General features: G+C 43.9%; 1 protein-coding gene across 1 annotated transcript in view; it reads right to left on the bottom strand.

Annotated features, from left to right (window-relative positions):
• Nucleotides 1–25,269, bottom strand: part of LOC132822635 (piezo-type mechanosensitive ion channel component 2-like) — a 211,958-nt gene that overhangs the window by 43,565 nt on the left and 143,124 nt on the right. Inside the window, exons 36-39 of the mRNA XM_060835882.1 lie at nt 20,746–20,934; nt 12,568–12,748; nt 10,248–10,380; nt 1,704–1,851 (exon numbers count right to left, since the gene is read on the bottom strand). Of these exons, the coding sequence (XP_060691865.1) occupies nt 1,704–1,851; nt 10,248–10,380; nt 12,568–12,748; nt 20,746–20,934 (651 nt within the window). The remainder of the gene's footprint in view (nt 1–1,703; nt 1,852–10,247; nt 10,381–12,567; nt 12,749–20,745; nt 20,935–25,269) is intronic.

Below are 25,269 nucleotides of genomic sequence, written 5' to 3'. Positions count from 1 at the left end.
TTCTATGAGATCCCCCACCTCATTCTTCTAATGTCCAGTGAATATCGTCCTAATCATTCCAGTCTCTCTTCGTATGTCAGTCCTATCATCCTATGAATCAGTCTGGTAAACCTTTGCTGCACACCCTCCATCACCACAACATCCTTCCTCAGATAAGGAGACCAAACCTGCACACAATATGCAAAGCCTCGTATAACTGCAGTAAGACAACCCTGCTCCTGTACTCAAATCCTTTCACTAAGAAGGTCAACATACCATTCACCTTCTTCACTTCCTGCTCCACCTGCATGCTTACTTTCAGTGTCTGGTGTACAATGTCTCATTCCACTTCCCTCCCTTTCCCAATCGATCACCATTCAGGTAATAATTTACTTTCAGTTCTTGCTATCAAAGTGGATAACCTCACATTTATCAACATTATACTGCATCTGCTCACTCAGTCAACATGTCCAAATCTGAAGCATCTCTGCATCCTCCTCACAACTCAGCCTCCCCCCGCCCAGCTTTGTGTCATCTGCATACTTGGAGATATTACATTTAGCTCCCTCATCTAAACCATTAATCTATATTGCAAATAGCTGGGGTCCTAGCATTGGTCCCTACAGCACCCCACTGGACACTGCCAAGACTAATTGATTCCTACTCTTTGTTTCCTGCCTGCCAATTAGTTCTCTATCCGTGTCAGCACACTACCCCCAATCCCATGCACTTTAATTCTACACACTAATGTTTTGTGTGAAACTTTACTGAAAGTCTTCTGAAAGTTCACATAAGCCACAAACACTGGCTCCCTCTTATCCTACATCTTCAAAGAATTCCAGTAGATTGGTCAAGCAAAATTTCCCTTTCGTAAATCCATGTTGACTTCATCCAATCCTGTCATTGCTTTCCAAGTGATGTTCCAGTACTGAGTGAAGAAATCTTTTCCCATGTCAATCCTAAATGACTTGCCCTGTACCCTGATTTTAAACTCTCCAACCATGAAAAATATGCTCCCTGCAGCTGAATCCTGTTAGAATTTTATATGTTTCAATCCGATCCCCTCACAGCCTTTTAAATTCCAGTAACTACAGGCTCATTCAATCTCTCCTCGTAGGACAGTCTTGCCATCCCGAGTGAACGTAGTGAATCTCTGCTGTCATCTCTCTGTGGTAAGTGTATCCTTTCTCAGGTAGGGAGACCAAAGCAACGCACAATTGTCCCGTGTGGTCTTACAAAGGTGCAGTACGCTTGCAGTAAGACATCACTATTTCTGAGTACAAAATTGTTTTAATTATTTTCTTTAAATGTTATTTAGTTGTTTTCTTATTCTTGTAATATTCAACACCAGCCACCATGATTGAATGAACCAATCATTTATCCATCACGTCTATTACCAACATTGGAGAAGAATAAAAAACCATAAGCAACTGCAGCCAAGGTAAAGACTTTGGTTTTTCTGGTTCAGTTATTATCATCTGTTCATTTTTCATCATCAAGGTGATGAGAAGGAGCAGTTCATTTGTTAGAAGGACTGAAATGTCCTTGAATTAAAGGTCACTTTGGACCTTGGCTGGTTTGGATGCCATGGTCCCATCCTTGGAATATGCTAAAATGCATTACAAATACATCAATGCTGCCCCTCTGTGGCTGCAGTTCAGAGGGCATCAACAAAGCATTCAAACCTGAACCAATAAGCTCTAATCGCAGAGTCCTACACTTACTCCAAATGCCCAATATCCAAAAACGGTGATGATGAAGTTAATGACGTCAATGAGAAACATTAATGCGTAGACATCACACACTGCATTATATTCAGGATGGATGATGTTGTAGAAGAATTCTTTAATGGGCAGGTAGATTTGAAGAGCTCTGTAGGACACAAGGAAACAAGACAATGCAATAAACGTTTTACATAAATGTTGAACAGAGATATATTCATGTCCACTTCATTTGCACCATTACGATGTGCAAAGACCAAAAATTACCTTAAATTCACAGCTCCAATTCTGGCTAAAACCAAAGAAAAAATCTTGAAGGTCTCAACATTAACGACGAGGAGGAGCTCACAACCAACTGCTCAAAATGGGGATAAACTGTCCAGTTTTGAGTGAAAATATTTTAACGATCAGGCAGAGTAATGTCCAAAGAGGGGAACTGGATCACTGGAAACTTGAAGGATTAACTGATTGATGATTGATAAACCCATGGACCGGATCAGCTGCTTCCCAGAGCGTGGGAGGAGGTGGCTTGAGAGATAGTGGATGCGTTGGTAATTATCTTTCAGAAATCTACAGATTGTGGAAAAGTTCCTGCAGACTGGAAGTTAGCAAATCTAACCCCCAATGTTTAACAAAGGAGGGAGAGGAAGAATGGAAAACTCAGAACTGTTAGTTTGACATCAGTATTGGGAAAAATGTTGGAATCGATTATAAAGCCTGTTTTGACGAGACTTTAAACAAAAATAGTAAAATGAGCACAGTCAGCATGAATTTATGAAAGAGGAAACACATTTAAAACATCTACTGGAGATAGTTGAGAATGTTACTTTTATTATAGGTGAAGGAGAACCAGTGGTTGTGGGGAATTTGGATTTTCTGAAAGCTTTTTATAAGATCCCATCGGATTCAATAAACCCACAGCGTAGGGGATTTAGAGAAATACATCAGTATGGATTGAGAATTGGTTAATGGGCAGGAAGCAGAAAATAGGATTAAATACAAGCTGTTAGCGGGGGCTGGGTAAACAACTGTTCACAATCGATAGACATTATTGTGATGTGGGGAGTAAATATAGTATTTCCAAATTAGCTAATGCAACCAAGCTAGGTGGGAATGATTTTGTGAGGGGGCTGAAAAGAGGTATCAAGCAGATTTGAAGGAAGGTTTAAAGACTGGGCAAGAATATAATGAGTAAATATGAAGGCACTTTGGTGTCCTTGTTCACAACTTATGAATAGCTCGCATGCAGATACAGCAGGCAATTAGAAAGGCAAATATAGTGCTGGTACTCACCTGAGTCTGGATATGAATGTTTCTTTCTGCAGTTGTGTCTAGCCTGCTGAGACCCCATCTGGAATACTGCATACAGTTTTTGTCTCCTTATCGAGAGAAGGACTCACTTGCCCCCAGGGGACATAATCTCAGGATAATGGATTATGACTGAGATGAGGACAATTTTCTTCTTTGATCTTTGAAATTCTCTAGCCAGGCTGTGGCAACCCAGGTTTTGAACAGGTTCAAGACAGAGATGGACAGGTTTTTGGAGACCAGTGTCCTCAGTGGCACTGAGGAGATGATCCATCTTGATATAATTGAACGGTTGAGCTGACTTGGCAAGATTAACAACCTGCTCCTCTTCCAGTGGTTAGCACTGCTGCCTCACAGCGCCAGAGACCCGGGTTCAGTTCCCGCCTCAGGCAACTGAATGTGTGGAGTTTGCACATTCTCCCCATTGTCTGCGTGGGTTTCCTCCGGGTGCTCCGGTTTCCCCCCACAGGAATGTGCAGGTTAGGTGATTTGGCCATGCAAAATTGCCCGTAGTGTTAGGTGCAGGGGTAAATGTAGGAGTATGGGTCTGGGTGGGTTGCGCTTCATCAGGTCGGTGTGGACTTGTTCGGCCGAAGGGCCTGTTTCCACACTGTAAGTAATCTAATCTAATCTATCTACCGAAATCTGCTGTCTGGATCTCACCACCTTGTGCAACATCCTGCCCCATGGGCCCAAGTACCTGTGGGTCAAGAATCACCTGTTCAGTCACATAAGGATCTTTGGCAGAAATTAACATCTTGATGTAGACATCATCCTCAAATTAAAGGACAGCTCATGATATTGTCCTATACCACACTGGCTTCTTCCAGAACGCACCAATCTTTTTCACACCGTGATTTAAATGCCATTACCATCACCAAATCCCCAACTGTCAATATCCTGAGGGTTCCCATTGTCCAGAAACTCAACTGGACTCACCACATAAACACTGCAAGAGCAGGTCAGAGGCTAGGAGCACTGCAGCAAAGTAACTCACCTGCTGACTCTCAAAGCCTGTCCACCATCTACAAGGCACATGTCAGGAGAGGGATAGAATACTCCCCACTTGCTTAAATTGGTGCAGCTCCAGCAACACTCAAGAAACTCGACACCATCCAGGACAAAACAACCCAAATCTGATTGGCACTACATCCACAAACTTTCATTTCTTCCACCACTGATGCTCAGTAGCATCAGTGTGTACCAGCTACAAGATGCAATGGATAAATTCACCAAAGATCCTTAGATAGCACCTTCCAAATGCACAAACTTTTCATCCCGAAAGACAAAGATGGAAGATACATGGGAGCATCACCCCTACATGTTCCCCTCTAAGTTACTGACCATCCTAATTTGAAAATATATCAGTATTCCTTCACTGTCAAAATCCTGGAATTCCCTCCCTAAAGGCATTGTGGGTCAACCTATATCATGGGGATTACAACGGTTCAAGAAGACAGTTCACCATCACCTTCTCAAGGGCAACAGGGCTGGGCAATAAATGCTGGCCAGCAAATGATGCTCACATCCCAGGAGTGAATAAAAATATCTGCCTCTTCTGGGAACACATACAGCTCTGTGAGCATTTACAGTGAATCTGTAACTTACTGTGAAATTAAGACTCACCTCTCACCTTTTAATTTCCATTATTCTTTTTCAGGAGCTCAGAATGGACCAAATGCTAAACTCTCATGTTTCTACTAATCTTACAAACAGCAAGCTTTTTAAAATTACCTGTGAAAATGATCTGATTTACTTTTATGCATCCATCAATCAGTCACCCAGGATTCTCAATTTTAACCTGTTTTTATTGATCTATAAAACCATGTTGCTCAGAATGCTGTTTAATTCAGTCACATTAGTAATCACTTTGAAAATTCAGGTTCAAAACTTCCTTTTTTTAAACAACTATGAGCCAAGTCTTCCCACAATTATGCCTTTCTTAATGTAATGGTTCTTTACTACAGCAATCTCTGCAACTCAATCTTGCCAATACTTTGTATTTTCTAGTTGCATTTGTTTTTGATGACTTTGAGGTGATCTACAGATGAGCATATGGGGGTGGCTCAGTGGTTAGCACTGCTGCCTCACAGCACCAGGGTCCCAGGTTCGGTTCCTGCTTTGGCAACGGTCTGTGTGGAGTTTGCATGTTCTCCCTGTGTCTGCGTGGGTTTCCTCCCACAGTCCAAAGATGTGCAGGTCAGGTGAATTGGCCATGCTAAAATTGCCCGTAGTGTAAGGTGCATCAGTCAGAGGGAAATGGGTCTGGGTGGGTTATTCTACGGAGGGTGGAATTTACGAAAGCACTTCGGGTGGGTTCAATCTAATTCAGCAGGGGGATGGGAACCTAAATTGTAATTTGAATAAACAGGAGGTTGAGAGTGGACTGGTTGGGCCGAAGGGCCTGTTTCCACACTGTAGGGAATCTAATCTAATATGAACAACGAGTAGGATTAAGCTCAGCTCCTGCAACGTGCTCCACCACCCAATAAGACCCTGAATCCACACTCCTGCCTGCCCCGATAATCTTCTGCTCCCTTCCTTACTCTCAAGGAAGGACAGGAGATACAGGCTGATTAATAATTTAAAATATAATTAATTGTCTTCATAACATGATTCCTTCTCTGTACCTTGACACCACTTCATTAATCTCCCTCCTGCACAACTGCACTGGTATGTCCCCCTCATCCAAACATTCTCCGTCATCCCCCTCCACCTCTCGTCGGCCTGTTGCTCCACCACCATCATTTACTAAATTACTTCCAAGGGCATGTTCCCCACTTCCCCCACCCCCGATAAAGAGTTGCCTTGTTTATAAACATACTGCAAATAAATTGTAGCTGTTGTAAAACAACGGACTGGCTCAAACCGAGGTAAATACAATAGGCAAATACAATGAAACACTTCATTGAAATCCAGTTCCACGTTGCTCAAGTGTTTTTTGGCGGTGATGTAACAGAAAGCCCACTACCCGGTGTTCAGTGGTCTTCATTGTTTTGGCGGCAGTTGCAGCAGGGTGAGCGACAGCGAGGACCAGAGGCCTGATGGGAAGGTAAACCTAAAGGATAAAAGCTTATCTCGTGTATAGATGGAGCACACACTGAGCAGGAGCAGACACAGGACTGCTGGATAAGTGAGGCTTTTTATATACGTGGGTGGTTGCTTTACCCGAAACACAACTCGGGTAGTGTCTCCCACCCATCCTCCTCCGCCTCTAACCAAGAGAAAGGTTCTGTATGCCAGATTGGTAAGGTGACTAGTATTTTTAAATAGTTTTTCAGTAGTCTCATTGGGAATTTGGAATAGTGGGAATGGAGGTTAGAGCAGTTGAATGTTCCTCCTGCAGAATCACCACTAGTGTCTCTGCTGACTGCATCTGCGGGAAATGCACCCAACTCCAGCTCCTCGAAAACTGCATTGGGGAACTGGAGCTGGATGAACTTCGGATCATTTGGGAGGCAGAGGGGTTATTAAGAGGAGTTCCAGGGAGGTAGTCACACCTCGGGTACAAGAAAAAGGCAGATAGGTTACAGTCAGGGGACAGAAAGGGAACCAGCAGGCAGTGCAGGGACCCCCTGTGGCCATTCCCCTCAACAACAAGGACACCGTTTTGGATACTGTTGGGGGCGGATTAGAATTACCTGGGGTAAGCAATGGGGCACAGGTCGCTGGTACAGAGTCTGTCCCTGTTGCTCAGAAGGGAAGGGGGAAGAGGAACAGAGCATTAGTCATTGGGGACTCCATAGTTAGGTGGGGCAAATTGGAGGTTCTGTGGGAATGAGAGAGACTCACGGTTGGTGTGCTGCCTCCCAGGTGCCAGGATTTGTGATGTCTCTGATTGTGTTTTCGGGATCCTTGTGGGGGAGAGGGAGCAGCCCCCAGATTGTGGTCCACAGAGGCACCAATGACATAGGTAGGAAGAGAGATGGGGTTTAAGGCAGAAATTCAGGGAGTTAGGGTGGAAGCTTAGAGCTAGAACAAACAAAGTTGTTATCTCTGGTTTGTTGACCGTGCCATGTGCAAACAAGGCGATGAACAGGGAGAGAGAGGAGTTGAACATGTGGCTAAAGAGATGGCGCAGGAAGGAGGGCTTTGGATTCCTGGATAATTGGGGCTCATTCTGGGGTAGGTGGGACCTCTACAAACAGGATAGTCTTCATCTGAACCAATATCCTGGGGGGGGGGGGGGGGTGGAATTTATGAAAGCACTTTGGGTGGGTTCAATCTAATTCAGCAGGGGGATGGGAACCTAAATTGTAGTTTGAATATACAGGAGGTTGAAAGTAGGGAGGTCCAAAATAAGATTTCAGGGTTGGAAGAGGGCACCTACAAGCAAGAAGTTGGTTTTAAGTGTGTCTACTTCAACATCAGGAACATCTGGACTAAGGTGGGTGAACTTGCAGCATGGGTTAGTATCTGGGACTTCGATGTTGTGGCCATTTCAGAGACATGGGTAGAGCAGGGACAGGAATGGTTGTTGCAGGTTCTGGGATTTAGATGTTTCAGTAAAAACAGGGAAGGTGGTAAAAGAGGGGGAGGTGTGGCATTGTTAGTCAAAGACAGTATTGCGGTGGCAGAAAGGACATTTGAGGACTCATCCACTGAGGTAGCATGGGCTGAGGTTAGACACAGGAAAGGAGAGGTTGCCCTGTTGGGAGTTTTCTATGGGCCTCCAAATAGTTCCAGAGATGGAAGGAAAGGATAGCAAAGATGTTTCTGGCTAGGAGCGAGAGTAATGGGGTAGTTGTTATGGGGAACTTTAACTTTCCAAATGTTGATTGGGAATACTACAGTTCAAGTGCTTTAGATAAGTCAGTTTTTGTCCAATGTGTGCAGGAGAGTTTCCTGACATAGTATGTAGATAGGCCAACAAAGGGCGAGCCCACATTAGATTTAGTACTGAATAATAAATAATAATAATAATAATAATAATAATGGAGGTAGGTGAGCACTTTGGTGATAGTGACCACAATTCAGTTATGTTTACATTAGCGATGGAAAGGGATACGTATATAATGCAGGGCAAGAGTTATAGCTGGGGGAAAGTCAATTATGATACGATTAGGCAAAATTTAGGATGCATAGGATGGGGAAGGTACTGCAGGGAATGGACCCAATTGAAATGTGAAGCTTATTCAAGGAACAGCTCCTGCGGGTCCTTGATAAGTATGTCTCTGTCAAGCAGGGAGGAAGTGGTCAAGCAAAGGAGCCATGGTTTACTAAAGAAGTTGAATCTCTTGTCAAGAGGAAGAAGAAGGCTTATGTTAGGATGAGATGTGATGGCTCAGTTAGGGCACTTGAGAGTTACAAGTTAGCCAGGAAAGACCTCAAGAGAGAGCTAAGAGCCAGGAGGGGACATGAGAAGTCATTGACGGATAGAATCAGAAAAAATCCCAAGGCTTTCTATGGGTACATCAGGAAAAATAGAATGACTAGGGTAAGATTAGGGCCAATCAAGAATAGTAGTGGGAAATTGTGCGTGGAGTCAGAGAAGATAGGGGAAGCGCTAAATGAATATTTTTTGTCAGTATTCACACTGGAAAAAGACAATGTTGTCGAGGAGAATACTGAGATACAGTTTATTACATTAGAAGGGATTGAGGTTCACAAGGGGGAGGTGTTAGCAATTCTGGAAAGTGTGAAAATAGTTAAATCCCCTGGGCCTGATGGGATTTATCCTAGGATTCTCTGGGAAGCCAGGGAGGAGATTGCAGAGCCTTTGGCTTTGATCTTTATGTCGTCATTGTCTACAGGAATAGTACCAGAAGACGGGAGGATAGCAAATGTTGTTCCCTTGTTCAAGGGGAGTAGAGACAACCCTGGTAATTATAGACCAGTGAGCCTTACTTCAGATGTGAGAAAAGTGTTGGAAAAGGTTAGAAGAGATAGGATTTATAATCATCGGGAAAGAAATAATTTGATTAGGGATAGTCAACACAGTTTTGTGAAGGGCAGATCGTGCCTCACTAACCTTATTGAGTTTTTTGAGAAGGTTACAAAACAGGTGGATGAGGGTAAAGGGGTTGATGTGGTGTACATGGACTTCAGTAAAGCGTGGGCTATTGCACAAAATACAGAGTTTTGAAATTGAAGGTGGTTTAGCAGTTTGGATCACAAACTGGCTAGCTGGAAGATGACAGAGGATGGTGGTTGATGGGAAATATTCATCCTGGAGTTTAGTTACTAGTGGTGTACCACAAGGATCTTTTTTGGGACCACTGCTCTTTGTCATTTTTATAAATGGCCTGGATAAGGGCATAGAAGGATGGGTTAGTAAATTTGCAGATGACACTAAGGTCGGTAGAGTTTTGATAGTGCCGAAGGATATTGTAGGTTACAGAGGGATAGAGATAAGCTGCAGAGCTGGGCTGAGACGTGGCAAATGGAGTTTAATGTGGAAAAGTGTGCGGTGATTCACTTTGGAAGGAGTAACAGGAATGCAGATTATTGAGCTAATGGTAAAGACTCTTGGTAGTGTAGATGAGCAGAGAGATCTCGATGTCCATGCACTAGATCCCTGAAAGTTGCCATCCTGATTGATAGAGTTGTTAAGAAGGCATATGGTGCATTAGTTTTTATGGGTAGAGGTATTGAGTTTTGGAACGACGAGGTCATGCTGCAACTGTACAAAACTCTGGTGCAGCCGCACTTGTCATATTGCATACAGTTCTGGTCACCGCATTTTCAGAAGAATGTGGAAGCTTTGCAAAAGGTTCAGAGGAGATTTACTCAGATATTGCCGTGTATGGAAGAAAGGTCTTATGAGGCAAGGCTGAGGGACTTGAGGCTGTTTTCGTTAGAGGGAAGGTCGAGAGGTGACTTCATTGAGAGATACAAGATAATCAGAGGGTTAGATAGGTTGGACAGTGAGAGCTTTTTTCCTCAGATGGCAATGGCTAACATGAGGGGACATAACTTTTAATTGAGGGGTAACATATATAAGACAGATGTCAGATAGTTTCTTTACTCAGAGAGTAGTAGCTGCATGGAACACACTGCCTGCAACAGTAGTAGACTCACCAACTTTAAGGGCATTTAAATGGTCATTGGATCAGCATAAGGTCAAGAATGGAATAGTCTACGTTAGATAGGCTTCAGATTGGTTCCACAGGTCGGTGCAACATCGAGGGCTGAAGGGCCTGTACTGCGCTGGAATGTTATATATAATAATACCCATGAGATCAAAGTGTCACCGAGTATCTTCAGTTTTGCTTCATATCAGAGAAAAATGTTTCTTACACGACAGTGATGTATCTTTTCGCCAGCTGTGCCTTTTCTCTGATCTGCTCCTTGACAGTTTCTCTGAATCGATTCCCCGCTTTTGGGGATTCCCTTTTCTTCTTTCTGGATCTCTTTGGAGCTTTTACTCTTTCTGAGGAGGAAGGCAGGTAGAATGAGCTGCATTACACAGACAGCCATAAGTTAATATTCGAGTGTTTTCTCACTACAACTGTGAGGAATAGGCGTATCAGTAGACTGCTAGGCCTGTCCATCACCCCATGTGGTCAAACCAGACTTTCTGCCTCATATTTCCCAAGAGAACACAGAGCCATAGAGAGTCATACAGCATAGAAACAGGTCCTCGGGCCCAGCACATCTGTGTTGACAAACAAACACCATCCTACACTAATCCCATTTACCCTCACATGGTCCATTGTACTCCATGCCCTGGCATTTTAAGTACTCATTCAGATCCTTCTTAATTGCTGACAGTTCCTGCCTCCACCACCTCTCAGGCAACATATATTTCTACCACCCTCTGGGCGAAAACATCTTCCCTCAGATTTCCTCTCAACCACCTACTCCACAGCTTGAACTTATACCCGTCTGCTGTGGGGGTAATGATTCTCACAATTCATTCTGCCTATGTCTCTTATAATTCTGCATATCTCAGTCAGATTGACCCATCTGCTCCAAGGAAAACAAACCCAGCCTATCTGGTCTCTGTTCAGAACTGAGATTTTTCATCCCAGGCAATATCCTGGTGAACCCCCTCTGCACCCTGTCTCGTGCTATCACGCCCTTCCAATAGTGTGATGACCAGAACTTCACATCATATTCCATTTGTGGACCAACCAATATTTCACAAAATTGCTTCTATATTCTGTGCCCTAGCTAATGAAGGCAAGCATCCTGTATGCCTTCTTCACCACCATGTAGATAGATCTCCCAATGAATCTTCCAATATGCTCACACGCATGGAAACACACATACACGCCCAAGCACACTCTCACCCACCCACCCTCCCTCCCTTCTGGGGTGAAAGAACTCGAAAGATTCACAGGCCTATGAGGGAGTACATTTTTCCTTATCTCAGTCCTTATCCCTATGTCCCATGTTTCAGAAACCACTTACTATTTATCCTAGTCCAGCCCATTCAAAATCTTGTGAATGTCATAAGACCAACTCTCATTCTTCCAAAGTGCAGAGACTATGGAACCAATTAACTCAGCCTCTCATTATAGAAGATTTTGTGCAAAGCCTTCCTATTCCACAAAGGAAAGAAAGAAGCTGTTCAGCTGCCTGTGCTGTCATTCTATAAAACCAAATCCGCTTGATGCTACAAATCTCATTTCCACACTTTTGCTCTATTCTCAGTCTTACTCAAGAAAATATATTAACCTCAGTCTTAAAACTCCAATTGTTCTCAGTTATTCTAAATAAACACACACCTTCGTATTTTTCAAGTGCAGTCACAATCATTAAAAAAACACAACTGACAATGGGGTACCATAAGATCCCAGAAACAGTAACTGATACAAATCGTTATTTAGTTTGTGTTATTGATGCTGGTTGAAGCATGAGTGTTAGCTCAGGCACTGAGGGAATACCAAGCTGTGCCTTGGCACAGAATAAAGCTAGGGCACCTAGATAAGTGTGTGCACGTGTTTCCCCATGTGTGTTTTTCTCTATGTGTGCGCATCTTTGTGCAAATGTGTTTCTGTGAGTGAGTTTCTATGTGTGTACGTTTCTGTGCGTGTTTCTCGGTGTGAATATTTCCATACGTGAATGTTTCCATGTGTGTGGGCGTTTCCATTCATGTGCTTCTGTGCGGTGTATGTTTCATTGTGTGTTTTCCTGTGTTTGTTTTCGCAGGTGAGCATTTGTGTGAAGGTGCATGTGTTTCCATGTGTGCGTCCATGACTGTGCATGGTATGGTACATGCATATTTTCACACGAGAATGTTTCCACACATGCTTCTATTCATGCATGAGTATGTTTCCGTGCATGTGTGTGCTTCTGTGCCTCTGAGTGTTTTCATGCGTGTTTCCATGTGCATGCATGTTTCCATGTGGAGCATGCTTTTATGCATGTGTGTTTGTATGTGCATGCCTGTTTCCATGGGTGTTTTCCTTGCATGTGTTTCTGTATTTTCATGTGAGTGTATGTTTCCATGTGTGCATGTCTTTGCATGTGTTTGAGCCCAGTGTTTGTTTCAGTGCGCATGTGCTTTTTATTTGGCTGGGTGAGTTGTCATTTTGTGCTAAGCATTAACCTGAATACTTATAGCTTCCTTGGTTTGATTCTTCCCTTCTTTTCCCCACACTCACTGTCTTACCTGATGATTGCCTGGAACTGTTTTTCCTGTCTGGGCCCTGTTCAGTGCCCTGTAAGCCCACTGTTTGCGTGCTCTCATTGCCCTCCTGTGTCTCTCCCAGGTTCTGATGGTTCCTTTGTTTCTGTATCTTCTCAAAATGCTGCTCCTTCACTGCATCATGGGAATCCCACAGACCATGGCACTGTCACAGAATGTAGAAAATATGTTAATTAAGTGCTTAAAAAATATACTTCAGGATTATATCTTGCAATGTAAGGTCTGAATTTCCCTTGTTAACCGGAACTTCTTTGGCTGTACTTCAAGAGTCAAGTGTTTCTTTTATGAGGGCTCCTTTCTCATTTTCACTAAGTCCTTCATTAAGTGATGCTGTCACAATGTGTGCTTCCAATTAAACCTGTTGGACTATAACCTGGTGTTGTGTGATTTTTAACTTTGTACACCCCAGTCCAACACCGGCATCTCCAAATCTGTCACAATGTATTTGCGTTGATTTATAAGGACTACAGATATTTTATTTGGAAATATAAGCTAGAAAATTGCTGTTTGGAATCTTAGTTTTAACAACTTGAAGGAAATGTGGGTTTGTGTTGTGTTCATTCATTACTTGTGTTTGGTACTTCCATGGGACACACTGGCAGAAAGTTCTTTGATTTTAAAAACTGCACAGCAACAGCTTTTGGGTCAACTTTATGCTGCAGATTCGGCAGAGAACTGAGAAAAGAGGGCAGTGGGCTGACCTCCAAAAGTCCACAAACCAGCCAGCTCTCTCTCTTTCCCTCTGTGAATGGAAAGTGAATAATCCTCAAAGATTCTGAAATAAAGGGACTCCTAACTCAAGCGCAAGACTCAGGACTAACTGACTGGCCACCAAGTTAAGGATTGTCACAGCTGACAACAACATGATACTGTTATCAAAAACCAAAAAAAAAGAACTGTGGGAGAGTCATCCCATTTCTTCCTGTAGTTTGGACTCTAAATCCACAGACTTTGTTCTTTTTTACCCATAGTTCCCACCAAAATACTCCTGCAAACTCACTGTGTTTATCCAATTCATGAATGAATGGGTGAGTGTTTGGATTTAAAGATGAGGTAGTTTGATGTTGCATTTTGATAATTAACAATCTGTTTTAGCCACCTGTTAAAGGATGAGCTTGTTACAATAAATACATTTTTGTTTTCTTTTTATTAGAACATAGAACATAGAAAAATACAGCGCAGTACAGGCCCTTTGGCCCTCGATGTTGCGCCGACCCAAGCCCACCTAACCTACACTAGCCCACTATCCTCCATATGCCTATCCAATGCCTGTTTAAATGCCCATAAAGGGGGAGAGTCCACCACTGCTACTGGCAGGGCATTCCATGAACTCACATCAGTCCTATACCTACCACCCCTTAATTTAAAGCTATGCCCCCTAGTAATAGCTGACTCCATATGTGGAAAAAGGTTCTCATGATCAACCCTATCTAAACCCCTAATCATCTTGTACACCTCTATCAAGTCACCCCTAAACCTTCTTTGCTCCAATGAAAACAGCCCCAAGTGCCTCAGCCTTTCCTCATACGATCCTTCTACCATACCAGGCAACATCCTGGTAAACCTCCTCCGCACCCGTTCCAGTGCCTCCACATCCTTCCTATAGTATGGCGACCAAAACTGCACACAATACTCCAGATGCGGCCGCACCAGAGTCTTATACAACTGCAACATGACCTCAGGACTCCGGAACTCAATTCCTCTACCAATAAAAGCCAGTACGCCATATGCCTTCTTCACAGCACTATTTACCTGGGTGGCAACTTTCAGAGATCTGTGTACATGGACACCAAGATCCCTCTGCTCATCCACACTACCAAGTATCCGACCATTAGCCCAGTACCCCATCTTCTTGTTACTCTTACCAAAGTGAATCACTTCACACTTACCTACATTGATCTCCATTTGCCCAGCTCTGCAGCTTATCTATGTCCCGCTGTAACCTGCCACATCCTTCCTCACTGTCAACAACTCCACTGACTTTCGTATCATCTGCAAACTTGCTCACCCAACCTTCTAGCCCCTTCTCCAGGTCATTTATAAAAATGACAAACAGCAATGGTCCCAAAACAGATCCTTGCGGAACACCGCTAGTAACTATTGAATAAACCTGGTGTGAATGTTAGACAGTGGTCACCATCAGGCATTGCCAATTTAATGAGAGGGATGGTTTGTGATGACGTGTGGTATAGTGAGATTTAATTTCCAACACACTCTTCCTATTAGGGTCATGACAACCAGTGGGCTATCTGGACTCGTATGCAAATGGAATTAGCATTATTCATCAATATCACAATTAATTATCAACTCTCCATTAAACTTCCAGCCAGAACACAAAGGCTATACATGAATGTTTTAGACACCACAGTATTTAAATTGGTATGCGATAACAGGGATAAGAATTTTTTCTCAAAATAACTGAAATGCAGATACACTTCTACACACAAGAAGCCATCAGCCTGTACACCTTTTGCAGCCTGGTGAGGTCACAGCTATATGATTACAGTACACATAAGCAAAGCTGGATCATTTAAGGTCCAACCCTATTTATGGCATCTCAGATCCAAATCCCAGATTTATACTTAACAATTCATAGTCACTATGTTTTTAATATAATTTCTATCCATTTCATTTTTACCAAATGTAATAGCTCCTGAACATATGCAGCTCTAAACTAGACACTCCACATGAATCTGCAAGGAGGGAATTACCACAGTAATTTGAAATTCTCCACTGGTGAGCTGAGTATTCCTTCATTAACAGGTTTGAAACTGTTTCATTGATTCATACAGCGCAGAAAACGCTCTTTGGCTGAAAGACACTGCACTGACATAACTACCACTAAAGACACATGAATCCTAATTTCCTGCATTTGCCCCATATCCCGGAATGTTAGCATACTTCAAATGCTCATCCGAATAGCTTTTAAAGGTTGGAAAGTTTCTGATCTCCACTAAGCACCCAGGCAATGCGCTCCAGATTCCCACCCCCGCTGAGTGAATATGAGTTTTCCCAAATCCCCTCGGGATTTCCTGCCCCTTACCCTAAAACGATGGCTGTCCTTGTTTCAAGCCTGCTGATTGTCCCCCACCTCACTCTGGGCTCTCATCGACTGATCTCCCATGAACTATAGGAAGAGCTGCTGTCCACTCAGTCGCTCCATACCCCTGCACTTCCTGTTTTTTCTCTTTGCAAACTCTTTCATGGCTCACATACATCTTGCAGCCTCCTTCTCCACCAGAGCCCACTAAAAGCCTCACTTTTAAACTTCACTTACGGGATATGGGTGTCACTGACCAGATCAGCAATTATTGCCCATTCCGAATTGCCATGAGAAAGGTGGTGGTGAACCACTGCACTCCACATGACTGTTTCCCCCAAAGCTTTCGATGCCCTCCTATAACCTTCCACCAAAGCTTTCCCCTCCCACCCTCCTCTCCCTGGCTGATGGCCCTATCCAGAACCCAGCAGACAGAACTCCCCTATCCAGAACGTGGCAGACAGAACTCCCTTATCCAGAACGTGGCAGACAGAACTCCCCTATCTAGAACGTGGCAGACAGAACTCCCCTATCTAGAACGTGGCAGACAAAACTCCCCTATCTAGAACCCGGCAGACAGAACTCTCCTATCCAGGACGTGGCAGACAGAACTCCCCTATCCAGAACCCGGCAGACAGAACTCCCCTATCCAGAACCTGGCAGGCAGAGCTCCCCTATCTAGAACCCGGCAGACAGAACTCCCCTATCCAGAACGTGGCAGACAGAACTCTCCTATCCAGAACGTGGCAGACAGAACTCCCCTATCCAGAACCCAGCAGACAGAACTCCCCTATCCAGAACCTGGCAGACAGAACTCCCCTATCCAGAACCTGGCAGACAGAACTCCCCTATCTAGAACCCAGCAGACAGAACTCCCCTATCCAGAACCTGGCAGACAGAACTCCCCTATCTAGAACCCAGCAGACAGAACTCCCCTATCCAGAACCTGGCAGACAGAACTCCCCTATCTAGAACCCAGCAGACAGAACTCCCCTATCCAGAACCTGGCAGACAGAACTCCCCTATCCAGAATGTGGCAGACAGAACTCTCCTATCCAGAATGTGGCAGACAGAACTCCCCTATCCAGAACCCGGCAGACAGAACTCCCCTACCCAGAACGTGGCAGACAGAACTCCCCTATCCAGAACCCAGCAGACAGAACTCCCCTATCCAGAACCCGGCAGACAGTATGCCCCTATCAAGCCAAAGGCCTTTCTAACCATGGCTAAATGCCAGCCTGCCAAAGGCTCCACATCCTGGCCAATGGCAGCCTGCCCACCTTCTCTCAGTGACCCTTCCTCCTTCCCCACCCACGCCTCAGAATCTGATGGGAGAAGAAACGAATGGTTGTGAGTTTAGTGTTTTGTTCGTCATCGAAGAGTTACCGACCTCCTCTTTAAAAATGGCAGTTTTGCGGAGAGTGGAGGCATGTTAGAACCCTCACTGATTTCCCACTGTGTATATTTGTTAATCGTTTATGCATTTTGAATTGTGAGCTTGAACTGACTTGTAACTTTGGAATAGCTTGTGGTAAAAGGAAAAGAATGGACCAAACAAGCTTGGGCTGTTACAGTTGGCTGTGGGCCTTTTAGAAATTGGGGTTTCTTCGAAACTGATGATTTCTCTAACATTTCTTGCACTGCAGTAATTCTCGGGTAACCTGTCACAATTTCTAATAACAACGACAAATCAAAGACTTCATAAGCCTCACAACCTTCTACATTCCATTGACTAATCATTGAGGAACTATCTGCATCCCATTATCAATGCAATGTTTCAAAAAATAACAGTTTGTTCATAAAAAGAATGAAAACTAACTCTGAGATAATAACTTAGGTGAGCAAGGTGGCTCAGTGGTTAGCACTACTGCCTCACAGCACAACAGACTCGCGTTTGATTCCACCCTCGGGTGCCTGTCAGTGTGGAGTTTGCACATTCTTCCCATGTCTGCATGGGTTTCCTCCAGGTGCTCTGGTTTCCTTCCACAGTCTCTCCATGTTCAGGTTAAGTAGATTGGCCATGCTAAATTGCCCATGGTGTTCAGAGATTAGATTAGATTCCCTACAGTGTGGAAACAGGTCCTTCGGCCCGACAAGTCCACAGCGACCCTCCAAAGAGTAACCCACCAAGACCCATTTTCCTCTGTTTAATGCACTGAACACTATAGGCCAATTCACCTAAACCTGCACATCTTTGGACTGTGGGAGGAAACTGGAGCACCCGGAGGAAACCCACACAGACACAGGGAGAATGTGCAAACTCCACACAGTCAGTCGCCCAAGGCTGGAATTGAATCTCGGTCGCTAGCACTGTGAGGCAGCAGTGGTAACCACTGAGCCACCGTGCCATCCCAAATGTATAGGTTAGGTGCGTTAGCCATAGAAAATGTAGGGCTATAGGGAAAGGGTAGTTAGGTGGGTCTGGGTTCTTTGCTCTTCAGAGGCTTGGTGTGGACTTGCTAATGGCCTGTAGAGATTCTGAGATGAAGATGGGAGACTGGGGAATGGTTATCCTGATGTAATGAGTAATTTGATCACTAGCATGGCTAAATGTTTATTGGCGAAAAGGATTCGGACAAGTGACAGACACAGTGTACATTGCTAGCATCACCAAGTGGTCATAGTCAAAGGGCAGTCTTCATCAGGCACCCCAGTCCTCTTCAGGAAGTGATCTTCTTTAGGTGGAAGATGGTCCAGATGAGATTGAGGAAGTTTCAGGGAAGGGTTTTGTAACATTTTGGCTAGAGAGCAGGAAGCTGCCTTTACAACTTTAATGAAATTGACACACTCCATGCCAACTGTCTGTTCATCCTCTGGCATCAACGAGCCATCCTCAATCATCTTGGTTAAAAATCACACAACACCAGGTTATACAACGATTGTGTATTCAAACAATTGTATACTCCACAACCACCTGATGAAGGAGTGGCGCTCTGAAAACTAGTGCTTCCAATTAAACCTGTTGGACTATAACCTGGTGGTACGTGATTTTCAAATTTGCACACCCCCGTCCAACACACCAGCATCTCCAAATCATGTCAATCATCATGGGTTGTATACTCCATATTGCGTCACATATAATTAACAAATTTCTTAACAAACTCAATGAACTAACTGAAAATTTATCACAAAACCTAACAATCCTTAAGTTTGAGGGGGCAGGTTAATTCGAGGTTGAAATAATCCACTAAAGAAAGATGACTTGACAAAGCAACATTGCAACTCAATAAGAAAAATGTTCAAACCTGAATTGGACTGCAGTTTTGAATTCTTTTTCAAAAAAAACTTGTTTAAATAGATCAAAACAATTTCAGCAGCCAATAGGAGGTGAAGTGAATGTTATGGGTTGGGTAGTTGGCATCGTGGAAAGTTAGCAGCTGAGTTCAGCAGGTGATAGGGAAGGCAATTGGATTGTTGGCTTTTATCTCAGAGAAAAGGGAGTCATCAAAGCTAAAAACCAAAAGGGCAGTGAGAATTAACTCCTTCTCCCCTTGTGGTCTGGACTTCAATCTACAGAATTTATTTTTCCCTGTCTATATTTTTCTGCTCTAATACCTGTGAATGAATGTGTACATGATTGAGGTTATAAAGGGGGTATAGTTTAAGTTGTATAATATTAGTGAGTAATGCATTTTTGCCATTTACTAAAGAGTAAGTTTTTCTCCAATAGTTATTTACCTGTTAATTATAGAATCCCCACAGTGTGGAAGCAGGCCATTCGGCCCATTGAGTCTACACCAACTCTCCAAAGAGCATCCCACCCAGATCTATCGCTCTACCCTAACCATGTAACCCTTGCATTTCCCGTGGCTAATCCGCCAAGCCTACACATCCCTGGACACTATGGGAAATGTAACATGGCTAATCCATCTATCCTGCATGTCTTTGGACCGTGGGAGGAAACCAGAGCACTCAGGAAACCCACAGAGACACGGGCAAACTCCACACAGTCACCTGAGGATGGAACTGAATCCAGATCCCTGGTGTAGTGAGAAGCAATGCTAATCACTATGCTGCCTAGAGTGAATTATTTCTGTCTTGCATAAGAGTAGTTTAGGAAAACTGACCATGTTGTTAGTTTAATTGAGTGATTACGCATTTGTGACACCTGGTGGAATAGTGGGACTAGATTATCGGCACATTCTTCCCAACTGAAACAAGGCTTGCGTGTGGCTTAGAACCCAGTGACCAACTCGACAACAGTATCAATGGTGCCAAATTCCACACAATGGTTGTTGGTAACACTGTGGGGCTGAAACAATTTTACGAGTCTTTAAAGGCTAAGTTACTGTTATACTGTGGGCTAGCCTGCACTCTAGATTCAGACAGGGAAGGGAAAGTCAGCATGTGGAGTTCTGGAGAGTGACAAAACTCAAGTGACTGAAAATCTACTTCCCACCAAGGGCCACGCGAACCTAATGTTGCAGCTCATATCAGCCAGCATACAATAACAGTCTAGATTAGAGTGGTGCTGGAAAAGCGCAGCAGGTCAGGCAGCATCCAAGGAGCAGGAAAATCAACGTTCCGGGCAAAAGCCCTTCAGGGATTCCTGATGAAGGGCTTTTGCCCGAAACGTCAATTTTCCTTATCCTCGAATGCTGCCTGACCTGCTGCGCTTTTCCAGCACCACTCCTAATCTAGACTCTGATTTCCAGCATCTGCAGTCCTCACGTTTGCCCAGCATACAATAACAGGCTAGGGAGCTCTTGTGACACAGTGGTAGTCTCCCAACTCTGGGTCAGGAGGCTTTGGCTCAAGTCCTTCCTGCTCCAGATGTGAGCAATATTACCTCTTAACAGGCTGACGAGAAAATAAACTACAATAACAGCCTAATAAAAACAGCAAGTGCTGGTTACACTGGTTTGGCAGCATCTATGGTGACTGAAACAAAGGTTAATGTTTCAAGTCCCAATAACTTCCTCAGAGCTCAGTGTCAGGGAAACCCCCTCTTTCCTCAACACATTTAACCTTGGAATCTGTACCCCCATTCTAAATCCCAGGAGACTCACTTTCCACACATGTGTATGAAATGCAATATTTTAAAACAATAGGTAAACGAGTGCTCCAATAAATGAAGAGGTTTGATAGATCTGCACAATTACCTTGAGGACTGACCTATGCAGGAACAGAGCAAGCAACTGGATAAGGTCATAGTGCACATAGCCATCTTTTTTCTCAATGCCAATGATGTTGGGAAGGTAGAATGGCTGATTAAAGTAATACATTCGATAGGAGGTGCTGGTCCACGGGAAGAATCCAAATTGAAAGCAGTACTTTACAACAACAGTGATCTGTAGAGAGAGGAACAAGACTGAATAATATGTGATGCATTGTGGAGGGGCAGTGCTTTGTCCCTTAGTGGGAAATGGCAATGACCAATGAAAGCTTCAGAAAGTGAAGGACAATTGCACTCGCTATGGAGATCTGAGGTAACCTGGTACAGATTTACCAATCAATAAAAAGCAATTATACCACTCAATGTAGCTATAAGAATTAATAAGAATGGCAGCAGTAATGAAGGAATTGTGTGAGGCAGTCTAAATGCTACATGACAGAAATGGCTTCTTGCTGTAGCGCTGGCACACTCACCATGATGATGGACTGTCACACAAGATGACCCAGCGCGTGCTGTTTTGGGTGAGAAAGTCAAACATTTTATTTTGGAGAAATCTAATTTTGTTTGTAGTTGATTTTTAACTGGAATCTAGAGTTTAAATTCCCAGCTTAAGAAAGGCCTTTAACAAGGTTCCTGAGGAAGCAGCAGCTTGAAGTAGTTTCTCATTGTGTGGGTCAGTCCTTTTGCCTTCAGAACATGAAAATGCAGCTGCTTGAAGTATATAAGATTCTGACCAGGTGGATGTTTTGAGGATGTTCCCTCTTGTGAGGCAAACTAAGCTAGGGGGCACCGTTTAAAAATCAGGAGTCATCCCTTTAAAACAGAGATGAAGTGAACTTTTTTCTTTTCTAAGGGTACTGAACTCTCTTCCTGAAGCATGATGGAAGCAGAGACTTTGAGCATTTTCAAAGTAGAATTAGGTATTGAATTGAATTGAATTGAGTTTATTGTCACGTTTGCCGAGGCACAGTGAAAAGCTTTGTCTTGCGAACAATACAGACAGGCCACAGAGTTAAGTAGCATCGATAGTAAATAGTAGGTAAACAGGGGCAAGAACAACAACACAGGTACAGGTGAATGTTAACAGTTTGAGAGTCCATTCACTATTCTAACAACAGTAGGGTAGAAACTGTTACAAAACTGGCTGGTGCGTGTGTTCAGGCTTCTGCACCTTCTCCCTGATGGTAGAGGTTGTAGAAAAACACAGTCAGGGTGGGATGGATCTTTGAGAATGCTGGTGACCTCTCCTTGACAGTGGGCCTGGGAGATGGTGGAAGGTTGGCTTTTGGGATTGTCCGGGCCGAGTCCATCACTCTCTGTAACTGTCTCCAATCTTGAATGGTACGGTTGACAGACCAGGTAGTGATACATCCAGACAATGGCACACCTCATAGAGTCATCGAGATGTACACAGTATGGAAACAGACCCTTCGGTCCAACCCGTCCATGCTGACCAGATCCCCCAACCCAATCTAGTGCCACCTGCCAGCACCCAGTCCATATCCCTCCAAACCCTTCCTATTCATATACCCATCCAAATGCCTCTTAAATGTTGCAATTGTACCAGCCTCCACCACTTCCTCTGGCAGCTCATTCCATACATGTACCACCCTCTGCGTGGAAACATTGCCCTTAGGTCTCTTTTATATCTTTCCTCTCTCACCCTAAACCTATCGCCTTTAGTTCTGGACTCCCTGATCCCAGGGAAAAAGACTTTGTCTATTTACCCTATCCATGCCCCTCATGACTTTGTAAACCTCTATAAAGTCACCCCTCAGCCTCCGATGCTCCAGGGAAAACAGCCCTAGCCTATTCAGCCTCTCCTTATAGCTCAAATCCTCCAACCCTGGCAACATCCTTGTAAATCTTTTCTGAACCCTTTCAGGTTTCACAACATTTTTCTGATAGGAAAGAGACCAGAATTGCACACAATATTCCAACAGTGGCCTAACCAATGTCATGTACAGCTGCAACATGACCTCCCAACTCCTGTACTCAATACTCTGACCAATAAAGGAAAGCATACCAAACGCCTTCTTCACTATCCTATCTACCTGCAACTCCACTTTCAAGGAACTATGAACCTGCACTCCAAGGTCTCTTTGTTCAGCAACACTCCCTAGGACCTGACCATTAAGTGTATAAGTCCTGCTAAGATTTGCTTTCCCAAAATGTTGCAGCTCGCATTTATCTGAATTAAACTCCATCTGCCACTTCTCAGCCCATTAGCCCATCTGGTACAGATCCTGTTGTAATCTGAGGTAACCCTCTTCACTGTCCACTACACCTCTGATTTTTGGTGTCATCTGCAAACTTACTAACTGTACCTCTTATGCTCGCATCCAAATCATTTATGTAAATGACAAAAAGTAGAGGGCCCAGCACTGATCCTTGTGGCACTCCATTGGTCACAGGCCTCCAGTCTGAAAAACAACCCTCCACCACCACTCTCTGTCTTCTACCTCTGAGCCAGTTCTGTATCCAAATGACTCGTTCTCCCTGTATTCCATGAGATCTAACCTTGCTAATCAGTCTCCCATGGGGAACCTTGTCGAACACATTACTGAAGTCCACATAGATCACATCTACTGCTCTGCCCTCATCAATCTTCTTTGTTACTTCTTCAAAAAACTCAATCAAGTTTGTGAGACATGATTTCCCATGCACAAAGCCGTGTTGACTATCCCGAATCAGTCCTTGCCTTTCCAAATACATGTACATCTTGTCCCTCAGGATTCCCTCCAACAACTTGCCCACCACTAAGGTCAGGCTCACCGGTCTATAGTTCCCTGGCTTGTCTTTACCACCCTTAAACAGTGGCACCACATTTGCCAACCTCCAGTCTTCCAGCACCTCACCTGTGACTATTGATGATACAAATATCTTAGCAAGAGGACCAGCAATCACTTCTCTAGCTTCCACAGAGTTCTCGGGTACACCTGATCAGGTCCTGGGGATTTATCCACCTTTAACCATTTCAAGCCTTTCTCCAATTTAGAACTTCAACTTTTAGATCTGGTCTATCCTTTTCCATCACTATTTTAAAACGAATAGAATTATGGTCTCTGGTCCCAAAGTGCTCCCCCACTAACACCTCAGTCACCTGCCCTGCCTTACTTCCCAAGAGGTGGTCAAGTTTTCTAGTAGATACATCCACATACTGAATGAGAAAATTGTCTTGTACACACTTAAGAAATTCCTCTCCTTTCACACTATGGCAGTCCCAGTCGATGTTTGGAAAGTTAAAATCTCCGACCATAACTACCCTATTATTCTTACAGATAGCTGAGATCTCCTTACAAGTTTGATAATTAATTTCCCTCTGACTACTGGGGGGGGTCTATAATACAATACCAATAATGTGATCAACCCTTTCTTATTTCTCAGTTCCACCCAAATAACTTCCCTGGATGTATTTCCGGGAATATCCTCCCTCAGCACAGCTGTAAGGCTATCCCTTATCAAAAACACCACTCCTCCTCCTCTCTTGCCTCCCTTTCTATCATTTCTGTAGCATTTGTATCCTGGAACATTAAGCTGCCAGTCTTGTCCATTCCTGAGCTATTTTTCTGTAATTGCTATGATATCCCAGTCCCATGTTCCTAACCATGCCCTGAGTTCATCTGCTTTCCCTGTTAGGCCCCTTGTATTGAAATAAATGCAGTTTAATTTATTAATCCTACCTTGTCCCTGCCTGCCCTGACTGTTTGACTCATAAAAGTTGGCAAAGGGTATTCACCATCATGCCAACTTTCCTCAGCTGCCTGAGGAAGAAATGTTGTTGGGCCTTTGTAACCAATGCGTCCACATGAAGAGTCCAAGAAAGCTTGTTGTGGATGATCACTCCCAGGAGCTTGACACTCTCCACTTGTTCCACCTCCGTGCTGTTAATGTGTAGAGGGACATGAACGTTCCACCAAAAGTCATTAATGAGTTCCTTAGTTTTGCTGGCATTGAAAGATAGGTTGTTCTCAGTGCGTCATTTTTCCAGGTCTTCCACCTCCCATCTGTAGTCTGTTTCGTTGCCATCTGAGATTCGACCGACTATGGTGGTCTCATCAGCAAACTTGTAAATGGCATCAGTCTGGTTTTTGACGACACAGTCAAGGGTATACAGTGAGTACAGTACGGGGGCTGATTACGCACCCCTGGGGGGGTCCAGTGTTGACTGTTAGTGATGATGAAGTATTGTCCCCAATCTTCACGGCTTGTGGGTCAGGAAACAGAGGATCCAGTTGTAGAGTGGGGCTTTGAGCGAGATCACTAAGTTTAGGAAGCAGTCTTGAGGGGATAATACTGTTGAAGGCTGATCTGTAATGAATGAGTAGGATTCTTATGTAGCTGTTCTTGGTGTCAAGATGTTCTAGAGAGGAGTGAAGGGAAAGTGATATGGCATCTGACATGGCAAATTCGAGTGGGTCAAGAATAGTGGGGAGGCTGGAGTTGATTAATGCCATGACCAGCCTTTCAAAGCACTTCATGACCACTGGAGATGGGGCCACTGGGTGGT

The sequence above is a fragment of the Hemiscyllium ocellatum genome, chromosome 15, assembly GCF_020745735.1.
Source record: "Hemiscyllium ocellatum isolate sHemOce1 chromosome 15, sHemOce1.pat.X.cur, whole genome shotgun sequence".
Lineage (NCBI taxonomy): Eukaryota > Metazoa > Chordata > Chondrichthyes > Orectolobiformes > Hemiscylliidae > Hemiscyllium > Hemiscyllium ocellatum.
The sequence above is the reverse complement of the archived record's forward strand: the minus strand, read 5'-3'. Positions and strand labels throughout refer to the sequence as shown.